At 37.6% G+C, this 12,060-nt stretch overlaps 1 protein-coding gene across 3 annotated transcripts in view; it reads left to right on the top strand.

The window, feature by feature from the left end:
• The window catches only part of emp (epithelial membrane protein), a 113,019-nt gene that overhangs the window by 62,096 nt on the left and 38,863 nt on the right, over positions 1-12,060 (top strand). For all 3 annotated transcript variants that reach the window (XM_073092376.1, XM_073092377.1, XM_073092378.1), the window contains one exon: positions 9,807-9,898. In XM_073092376.1, the coding sequence (XP_072948477.1) occupies positions 9,807-9,898 (92 nt within the window). The remainder of the gene's footprint in view (positions 1-9,806; positions 9,899-12,060) is intronic.

Genomic DNA, 12,060 nt, shown 5'->3' with positions numbered 1-12,060 from the left:
TATGGTCTAATCCTTCTCATTCTGAGAGGAGACCCGTGCCCAGCAGGACAGTAATGGGTTTCTTGGAATGATGCAAAAGTAAAGTTTTGTTTTGAGTACGCGAAACGTAAATGTCGCCCTAAGCGATCACGACCTTAACTTGACGGATGTTTGCATTGCATTTGAGTCGTTTTAGCAATAATAATGTTGCGTTGACATTGCCCAATAGGAAATTGTCTGCCGACCACAGAGATCTCAACACAATGCCAATTATATTCAGTGGAGTGGAAAAAATGTTACTGGATAAATACATGATTTTATAATTTAATTTAATTAGGGGTGATACGCTTTGATGTAGTCATGTATAGTCCGCGTAAAACTGCTAGTCCGCTCTGAATATAGAAATGAATCGCGTCGTAAGCAAATTGTATGACTACACCTGCTCGCAACAACTTCAGAACGGACTAGCAGTTTGGCGCGGACTATACTCGATTTATTGTAAAAGAAAAAGGTGGCAGAACCCTTTGTGGTTCGTCTCTGGAGGCACCATGGCAACACCTATTTCTGCCTAATAGGTAACAGCAGTGTGAAGCGTTGCTGTGTGCCGTTTTGATGGGTATAGGTAGACAGACATACTTATCCGAGGAGGATCCGAGAAGCAGCAGTGATAGCCTAGTGGTTAAGAAACGCGGCCTCTCGATCGAGGGGTCCGAGGTTCAAATCCCAGGCACGCACCTCTGATTTTCAAATTTATGTGCGTATTAGAAAATAATTATCACTTGCTTAAACGGTGAAGGAAAACATCGTGAGGAAATTTGCATATCTGCGGAATCTTAAAAAAAAGTTTTCAAATGTATGTGAAGTCAGCAAATACGCACTTGGCCAGCGCGGTGGACTATGGCCTAATTCTTCTCATTCTGAGAGGAGACCCGTGCCCAGCAGTGGGACAGTAATGCGTTGACGATGAAGTAACAACTCATCTACAACACGACAAAGATTCTTGTTGTAACATTGCTACTTAGCTAGCAACGCGAAGTAAAGATTCAGTTCCGTTGGCACCAATTTTTTCCAATCATATGCACGCAATTCCGCTATTTTCAAACATTTCACCGCTGTATGCCGATAGAATGACGTAACCGTTTGTAATGTCATCTTGAGAATTATGTCAGTATGCACACAGCGTCATTAGTGTCCATACATACATATACATACATACATATATCGACATCGGCACCGTAATACCATCAACTGGATGTATGATTACCAACTTTTTTATGAAAGAAATGTATATGGTTCGAAACTTGAAACATAATTTTTAAATTGTACAGTGATGTCGTTGATGGTTTGATTGAATATCGAAAAAATGTTTATATAATATAGAAGTAGCAAATGAGTATGTATTGGCTACTGCTGCCCATAGTCATCTGTAATCAATCACAGATAATATTAAATTCTTACTTGAAGTCGACCATGGATGCATTGCTACCCCTAAAGGCCTTAGCCTTGAAATGCCTCGGATAAGTACTCGTATGTCTCTCTAACAACACGTTTCAACCACAACACAGCACTGATACTGATGTTATAAAGCAGAAATAGGTGTGACGGTGGTACCTCCGGCGTCGAACCACGAAAGATTCTACCACCTTTTATTAATTTATAAATAGAAGCAAAAGGCAACAAAATATAGCCACATCACTAACACCTTAAGTTAAAATACAACCGACACTAGTTCTATGACACTAGTTACAACGAAAAAAAAAATTTAAATAAATGTTGGTTTAGTATACTTAACACGCTGTTTACGCCGTTATCCAACGAAATATATTGAGCGCCGACTTCAGAAATATGTACTAAACCAACATTTATTTCAATTATTTTTTACTTTATAGTTACATAGAAGTCGGTTGTATTTTTTCTTAAATTTTTTTAGAAGCATACGTTACCAAAATATAGTCACAAGTCACAGCGCTAACACCTTAAGTCAATTCTCGGTCCGCCATTTGTAATTGCAAATGGCTGTGTGTTTGCAAAACATTCACGTCGGCTGTGTTTCGACGAAGTGGTGTTAATGAAATTTGAATGCGTGTTATTGATCTGTTATACACAGTGGTGTGTTTGGCGGGTTTGTGAGGAATCGATGTGGATATTATGCTGGGAATGTGGGAAAGTAATGTATGTTTTGTAACTAAGAGAGTTATTAAACAAAAAATTAATTGAAGGTGGTAGAACCCTTTGTGGTTCGACTCCGGCACCACCGCCACACCTATTTCAGCCTAATAACAGCAGTGTTAAGCGCTGCTGTGTTCTGGTTTGAAGGGTGTGGTAAGGGAGACATACTTTTCCAAGGCGTTTCAGCGTAGTCCTCAGGGGTAGCGGCGCATTTATGGCCGACCTCAGGTAGGAATCTACTCGTATGATTTTCTATGGTTATTTCCAGATGTCCATGGGTAGCAGTAGCCACTTACCATCAGGTAGACTGCATGCTCGTCTGGTACTCCTATTTTCTACTCTATCTTCAACCAATATGACGCACAATAACGCAAACTCCATTACAATTCATATAATATGAGTAGTTCAAACATAGATTAGTAAAGATTACTCACTCCTAACAAGAAAATGTACCCAGTTTTGAGAATTGAAATAGTTGCGTAAAAAAGTTTTGCCACGTCTCCGTGCTAAAATGTCCCTAAAATATTTGAAATAATTATTTATTTATTACGTAAATTACGTAATTATTACGTAAATTAGTTATTTATTCGTAAATTTTCTCTAAAAATGTTTTTATTTGTCAAGGATTCAAAAAAAGAACTTACTAAAATAAGCCGTTTGTGGCTTCATTCAATTTAAGGCGGCGAAGTATCTTTACTAATCTATGAGTTCAAAGCAAATAAAGTCACTATAGTCTACACAATACCTGTCAGAAGTGTATGCAAATAAAGTATAATTTAGTACCTCATATATCATGAATGACTATCTTATTTACACATAATAAATCTTAAGTTTTCAACGCACATGGCCCGGGTACCATACTAGCCAAAAACGCGAGGTTTCAGGTTCGATTCCCGGGCATACCTTTTTTTTGGAAGATAGAAGTAGCAAGCGAATATGCAGATCACTGTTGTATGGACGTCTGTAACCACCTCCATATAGAATAGGTTCTACCTTTATTTTTTTGTTTACGAGAGGGAAACTTTTAAAAGGTACCCGACGACGTGGGAGCCACGCCGGGTTATGTACTAAAATCCCCCGGTGGCCGTCCTCAGCGCTTGGTGGAGAACTCCGGGATTTCCGTTGAAACACAACCTGAGTCTTACGAGCACGACGCCCCTATCGGGCTCTGCGCTGGGGGAGCAGTTTACGCTCCTCTCACACGCCTGGTGTTTACGACGGTATGCGAACACACATACCGCCGTCCTTCCCAGGGTTGCTTTCTGAACGGTTTGAGCTCCCACTCTTGCCGCCCGCAACCCCGGAAGCCCCCTTTTAGTCGCCTCTTACGACAGACAGGGGATACCGTAGCCCTATTCTAGTTCCGGGACTACAGGGACAAGAACAGGTTCCAGGAACCTGCCGCTCTTTATAAAACTGGATAGATTGATTATTAACGACATACATTGCACAGGATAGGTAGTATATGTAAATAAAACCAAGGGAAACTTATTTTAATAATGAACAGCAATAGAAACTCGGCGTCTACGCATTTACATAATAAATTGCTGACGATTGAGTCACACTTATAGGAACTCGGCAGTCTGACTGCTAATGGCAAATCAACTGCATTATTAATGCATCCGTCTGGTTTTTCAACATCATTTTTAGCTAACTGCGGAGGCTAATGTGTTTTTGAGACTTTTAATTTTCATTCTTTGGTAAGCCCTGCAGCTCTGACTGTATTTTACTGCATCTGCTTGTTTTTTTTGACATATCTACTATTTTTACCCGACTGAGGAAGGTAATGCTTTTCGGGACATTTAATTGTTTTAATGTAACTATGTCTTATTATTAGATACACCCTGCAACAATCTAGGGTAAAATTTTGCAATGGAGGCTCTCATTGTCGGAGGCCAAGACTCATTTTGACCTATTGAGCTGAAATTTTGCATACACGTTTAATTTGGATGACACTGCATGATTAGATTCGAAGGTGGTAGAACCCTTTGTGGTTCGACTCCGGCGGCACCACCGCCACAGCTATTTCTAGCTAATAACTGCAGTTTTAGGTGCTGCTGTGTTCCGGTTTGAAGGGTGTGGTAAGGGAGGAAGACTTTTCCGAGGCATTCCAGCTTAGTCCTCAGGGGTAGCGGCGCATCTGTGGCCGACCTCAGGTAGGAATATCTAATCCTATCTGGGGTTTATTACAGATGTCCATGGGCGCAGTAGCCACTTACCATCAGGTGGACTGCATGCTCGTCTGCTACTTTTATATTTAAAAAAAAAAAAAAAACATTAACAAAATCTAATATAGCGGATGCCCCAATATGGCGAAACAATCACGTTTACTTGCCCCCCATGATAGGGGTATAAAATTCGATTGTTATATTTATATTGTTATTATATCTATTCTATGGTGAAGCACTTTTTTGTTTGGTTTTGATGTTTTTGCGCACGGACCCTATGACATGGGACTCTTCAAGAGGGAGTGCAAAAAGAGCTCTCCTACAAAGCCGGCGATGCATTGACGACTCCTCTGGTGTTGCAAATGTCCATAGGCGACGTTGACTACTTTCCATCAGGTAACACGTCTGCTTTATCGTTAGGCTCAAATATGGCGTAGCACATTTAGTTTTGACGTTTTCGCGCCCAGATCCGATGTCCGTTAGCTCAGAGGTCAGTGGCTGTGAATTTTCCAAAATAAGTTACTGTCAAAATTAGCGATCCTCTCGTCCATTGTTCGAAGACAATAGTAATTACTAATTACATAGTTATAACAATGTAGTTAGGCTGGTAAGTTGGCAAGATGAATGTTATTGTGTTGTCAAATTATTGCCGTTAGAAAACAATGGGGTTCACTTAGAATGGATTGACAGTGGGGGTTGAACTTTGAGATGCGCATGCTGGAAAGTCAATAAACTTTTATTTAAAAAAATATGTCTAAATATAAATGTATATATGTAAGTGTGTTTGTAATATTTTTTCAACACGGTTTGCCTGATTTTGATGAAGTCTCTTTTATACTTACGGAGTAACATGAAAGATTCTTAGCTATCCTTTGATTATTTATTTAACGTCCGTTATTAAAATTCAGTCTATCCAACGTTTTACCTACCATTGATCTACATTTGACAATTTCTTCACACTAGAGATTTTTAAATTTCCAATTTCTTATCTTTGGTAAGTAAAAATTTGATAGGTTGATTATTGATACAGAGGAGCATTGTTGACGTGATCCGCATGTTTTCTAAAATTTTCCGAGCAATTTAAAATAATAATAATAATTTGGATTTTAAAAATACATTTTCATTAGAATGTTTCGTGCATCCCACTAGTTCAAGAACATGACTTCTGACGTCACGAGTGCAAGGTCCCTTAGCTTAGTTAAATGGGCTTTAGGTAGCATCAATCGTGACTAAATTATAAAAACGTGGTCGTGAGCAACCACTCGCCAAGGATATGTATTACCACATAAGCTCATATCACGCACAATTATAATATACTAGCTGACCCGGCAAACGTTGTGTTTAAATAATGGCAGCACAAAGTTTGCCGGGTCAGCTAGTTATATAAGACATTTGGTTTGGATGACAATTCATGATTACCTTTGTGACGTCATTGTAAATCCAATATGGTGGATCGATTATTTTTGATATGGATGTCAAATGAAAGGGTTTTCTTAGAAGAATACGAAACAAAATAGCTTTACTAAAACGCTTGTTTTAAAGATATTTTTAATAGAAACTAGAAGAGCCCGCGGCTTCGTCCGCGTTTAAAAAAAAATAACATGACATACATATAACTGAAAATTTGTACCTTCGTTAGAATGACAGTGGTGCCAATTGATCGTACCAACTCAGAAACCTTCGTGGGCTCATGCACAACAACTTTGCTAAAGATCATCACATGAACAAATGCATAGTTTACGATTCTATAAAGGACATATAGGTTGAGTGCCACTGTGTTCTCATATGTAATACTATATTAAGATTTTCAAGAAGGTTGTATGTTATTTTATTGGTAACACACAAAAAAATAAATTGCCTCTCGTATTTATATTTAGTCCTGTGTTAATTATGTTCCGTCATATTTTTATCTGACGAATGTGAAGGTTACGTGTATTTTTTTTTGTTATTTTCATTTTAAAAGTAATGATACTCCGTATTTATATTTAGGCCCGTCATGTGATTCATTGATGATTAAATAATAATTCGCCAAGTACGAGTCGAACTCGCACATGGAGGCTTCCGTACCATCAAATGTTCATTATTTTTAACTTATTTTTATTCATTTTATTATTTTCAACAACACTTAGTTATATAACACAACAATAGATGGCGATGGAGTGATTATGAATGATACGTAAACAACGTATAATAAAATTAAAATAACTATGTTAAAATATGTTTTATGGCTCTTATTTGTATTTATTATAATACCAGTTATAGTAGCAAACGGATTGTAAAAATTTCAACCGTCTTCCTAGTACGGTTTAACAGTTAGATCGAAAAATGCCGAAAAATACCGCTTTTTTGTATGGAGACCCCCTTTAATATTCAACTTTATTTTATTTTTAGTACTTGTTGTTATAGCGGCCACCGTTATGCATCCTCTGTAAACTAATCATGTGTCTATCTATTACGGTTCCGGAGATATAGTCCTGTGACAGAACAGAGACAGACAGCGAAGTCTTAGTAATAGGGTTCCGTTTTTACCCTTTGGGTACGGAACCTTAAAAATGAACTTTTGGTTGCAGAAGCTTTGTATATATGTTGTATGCACCTGTTATTGAAGTGGCACTAAGAAGTTCTCTCATTATTTTATCGAAATTATTTGTAAGGTTTAATCACAGATAAGTATAGATATCTCCTTGCAATTGAAGGAAGCCATTAAATGACTTAATCGGCTGACCAATGTCCAGCCATTTAATGGCTGTCATAGTGTAATTTACACTGAACAATGCCGATATGTGCAATGCAGGTGCAAAAACACAAAATCGAAGAAAATAAGCGGAGAAATATCGTAAATGATCTAAAAACTACATTTTTTAAATATTTTTCATTCACGATAATAGATGACAGTGACAATTGCAATTGTCAAAACTGGTTGCATTTTCTTGTTAGGAGTGAGTAATCTTTACCAATCTATGGGTTTAATGTTTACCTTGTTGGTGCGACATTTCAATACATAAATTAAATCTTCCTGGTTCGACTCCTGCGGCACCACCGCCACACCTATTTCTGTTATAACAGCAGTGCTAAGCGCTGCTGTGTTCTGGTTTGAAGTGTGGTAAGGGAGATATACCTCTCCGAGGCATTCCAACTTAGTTCTCAGAGGTAGAAACGCATCTGTGACCGATCTCAGGTGGAATTCTAATCCTATCTGGGGTTGATTACAGATGTCCACGATCGAGCATTAGAGGGCATTGCTCATTTGTTGTTTCTATAATATTTAAAATCTTCGTAGAAGTTACGTTTTTTTATAATGTCGCAGACGAGCATGCAGTCCACCTGATGATATGTGACTACTGCCGTCCATGGACATCTGTATCACAGTACAAATATGGACCAGTATGGAAACTAAGCCTATTTTTAACACGCTTTTATTAGCTTGGGTTATATGTATGTATCTATGACTGTATGTATGTGCTTTTCGAAAACTGACAAATGGAGGACCCTACGCTTTTTTCACAATTATACTATTTACTGTTCCTTAAATGATTCCTAGATTGAAAATTATTTTCTACTTTTTACTTGATTTTATCATAAAAGCGTGTTTTTTAGTTTTTTGACCTTTATTTATATAAAATAAATACCTACACTTCATCGAAGCAGTAGGGTTGTCACTATTTTATTTTTTAATAATAGTGTTATTTATTTCTATTTTAGCATTTACTGTGCTGTAATGATGAATCAATCGAATTGCAATAACTACGCAGTTTACAAATATATAAGTAGGTAATCTCACGGCGTCGAAAACACTTTAAACACTTTAAAACTTGTGATACAACTTACTTTGATTTTTTGTAGATCTTTAACTTGGTATTAATTACGGCGTAACCTTTTACGAGTTTTGACGGAAGCATACAAATGAATAAAAATCAAAGCAATAAATGAAATGAATAAGCATAAAAATGAATTAAAAAAATTATAACTCCGGTTTTGATGAAGCCGAGTTTAAACAGCCGTATACCACGCAATACGCTCGTGGCATTTTTGAAAAGATCATGGTAATAAATAGCAAACAAATAGAGAAGTGACCACTCGTTTTGATGCGACACTCGCTACTGCAGCACTGCGAAAACCGGTTATAGGCCTCGTCGATGCGCTTGTTTGCGTGAGTGTGCCGTTTCGAACGCTTTGTAGGGAGTTTCCATACTGCCCATATTTCTACTGTCTGTATCAACCCCAGATAGGATTACATTCCCACCTTAGGTCAACCACTGATACGCTGCTATTCCTGAAGATTAAGCTGGAATGTCTCGGAAAAGTATTATTTCCCTAATCACACCCAATTTCCTTCTTCTTAAGCTTCTTATCGTACAGATAGGTTCGGTTAGTACAAATATAATACAAATCGGTTCACTACCCGTCCTACCCGCACAGCGTCCACACTAAGAGTGACGTGCCAGATCAACTGACAGCTAACTCGATGTCGCCAGATGCGCACCACTACCGCACACCACACCAGTACTCGTATCTATGTTTAGTGTCTAATTATGAGCCTACGTTTTTTTTTATAATGTATGAGTAGTAGACGAACATGCAGTCCACCTGATGGTAAGTGGTTACTGCCGCCCATGGACATCAGTAGAATTGTGTAGCTCGCGAGTGAGTGATATAAAAGATATATATCTTCACCAAAGAGCTAATCACTCATCAACTCCGACGGATTTGAATTATATCTTTATATCCGCATCACATGGTTTAGTTCATAGATTCAAACGATTCCGGATATAAGATCTTCTTCAACTCAACAGTGTTATACTAGCTCGCGAGTGAGCGATGAGTCAAATGAGCGACTGACTGAGAGTGAGTAGTGAGCCTGATTCGAGTCAAATGCGTTGATTGAGATATATAACAGTTACGGTTACGTATTAAACACTAAATTAAAATATTTTATTGCTAAGAACATGGAAACCGGGATATACAAATAGCGTTGGCTGTGATAATTCATATATAATTTCTTGCCAGTTTTGTATTAATTATAGGAATCAAAAATGTTGTCAAAACATTTTGATCTGATTCTCTGATATACTGATATAAAATGTCGCGTATCTTTACAGAGCTACTGAGCTAAAGTGAGCTATTGAGCTAAAAGAGTGATATATATCACTGAGTTCAAAAGATATATATCACTCTTTTCACTTTAGTGATACATTTTGCGCAACTCTAGACATCAGTAATCAACCCCAGATAAGATAAGATATTCCTACCTGAGGACGGCCACAGATGCGCCGCTATCCCTGAAGACTAAGCTGGAACGCCTCGGAAAAGCCTATCTCTTACCACACCCTTCAAACCGGAACACAGCAGCTCCTAACACTGCTGTTATTAGGTAGAAATAGGTGTGGCGGTGGTGCCGCCGGAGTCGAACCACAAAGGGTTCTACCACCTTCAAACTTACTAATAGACTACATTATCAATACTGTATTTAATTCGCACCATTTGTTCCAGGGTTCGTGCTGGCGTCAGCGGTGGTGTTACTACTGGCCGGCATCATATGCGCTATATTCTTCAGCACGTGGATCCGACTGTTCATAGATCATGTAAGTGTGCAATCCGTAGTAATGTTGCAATTTTCCGTAAGTAATATGCTTAGTAATGTGGCGAGTTTTCGTAATACGTCAAGAGATGGCGCCACTGGTACTTATTGTACTTCTGAATCACGCTGTTGAAGTTTTCTAAGCATTTTGTGTATGTACAAGCTCCGAATTATGATTATCGATCGTCTATCGGGCGATCTCCTATTGTCAAAGTACCACAGTACTTGATGTTATTCACCCAAGGATATCTGTAACAAAATGTATAAAGAACAGAAGTCTTAAGGTGGTAGAACCATTTTGTTGTTCGACTCTGAAGGCTCCACGAGCCTCTGGTATGTTAATCTTATCACACCCTTCAAACCAGAAAACAGCAGCGCTATATTACTTTTATAAAACAGAAAAAAGTGTGATATTAATACCTCTAACGACAAAAGTCAGTTTCATAAATCAAAGACTAACATATTTTTTTATAAAGAACTATCGAAAAATCCAATCTTTCTGTATATGGTAGGTCACCGTTATTTGGACAGAATTAACGGTTATGTGGTAACGTGCCGTCCACGTATGGTCGCATTGAGTCACGGTACACGATGGTAGTAGATTAGTAGGTCATTATATCTATGCAAATTTGAAATTCCGTTTTAGGTGGCTACTGATTTATATGGACGGATGGAATATTTGTCGGTTCCAGTCCTAAGAAAATCGCAAAAAATGTCTTTAGCAAAACGTCTTAACTAATATTAATCATTAACCCACTACTGTCCCACTGCTGGGCACGGGTCTCCTCTCAGAATGAGAAGGATTAGGCCATAGTCCACCGCGCTGGACAAGTGCGTATTGGTAGAGTAATTAGAACAAGAGACTAAATTAATTACACATATAATAAATTTGTAAAATTTAAAATAATATTTTTTTTGTTTTGAACTAAGTTTGAACGCCTCGGTAAAATCTTATACTCGTATATAAAATTCTCGTGTCACAATGTTAGTTACCGTACTCCTCCGAAACGGCTTTACCGATTTCACCAAATTTTATATGCATATTCAGTAGGTCTGAGACTTGGCTACTATCTTTTTTTCATACCTCTAAGTGATAAGGGTTGTTCACCCTTAGCATTTTTTTATTTATATGGCAACACAACGTTTGCCGGGTCAGCTAGTAGTCTTATAACAATTATAACAGCGCTACACTGCTGCTCTACGAAAATATTTTTTCCAAAATCACATCTATTTATATATACATAGATTAGTAAGTTCTTAACAAGAAAATGTAACCAATTTTGAGAATTTAAATAGTTCCGTAAAAAAGTTTTGCCACGTCTCCGTGCTAAAATGTCCCTAAAATATTTGAAATACTTATTTATTATGTAAATTACGCAGTATTAGTTATTTATTCCTAAAATTTTCTTTAAAAATGTTTTTTATTTGTCGAAAATTAAAAAAAATAACTGACAAATTAGCCGTTTGTGGCTACATTCCATTTCAAGACGGCAAAGTATCTTTACTAATGTATGTCTATGCACATCAATTTCACAAATCGCACAGATTAAGATTCTATATAGTTGTTTCGTCGGTGTAACCTTGACACTAGTGTCGAAACAAAAAACTTTTGTGTCGACAACAGAGTCATTAGACCGCGTAAACATTAATTTGCACTTGCGAAATTCTACTAAAAAGCAGTAGTGGTTGAAATGGCCTCCCAATCGAGGGGTCCCAGGTTCGAACCCCGGACATGCACCTCTAATTTTTTTAAAGTTGTGTGTATCATAAATTAATTATCACTTGCTGTAAGGATGAAGAAGAAGTCCTTAAGTTGTACATGCGCGAAAGTTCAGTAAAAAAGGTTCTCAAATGCCGAGGCCGCTGGATACATAATAATTGGGGCTGCTATCAGAAAGTAGTAATGTAAGAAACAATAAGAATCCGGCCATGTTATAGTTATTTATACACCAAAAATAATAAAAACAAGCAAAAGACCAAATAAACTGCGCCACTACATTTAAATTTATATTTTACACTAGCTGACCCGGCAAACGTTGTGTTGCCATATAAATAAAAAAAAAATTAGGGTTGTACCACCCCTAACATTTAGGGGGATGAAAAATAGATGTTGGCCGATTCTCATAGATACCGGATAAGCACAAAAAATTTCATCAAAATCGGTCA

Source organism: Epargyreus clarus, unplaced genomic scaffold (assembly GCF_041222505.1).
Source record: "Epargyreus clarus isolate Ecla_fem2 unplaced genomic scaffold, WU_Ecla_fem_2.2 ptg000036l, whole genome shotgun sequence".
NCBI classification, from domain to species: Eukaryota; Metazoa; Arthropoda; class Insecta; order Lepidoptera; family Hesperiidae; genus Epargyreus; species Epargyreus clarus.
Note: the sequence above shows the minus strand (reverse complement) of the source record. Positions and strands in the feature narration are given on the sequence as shown.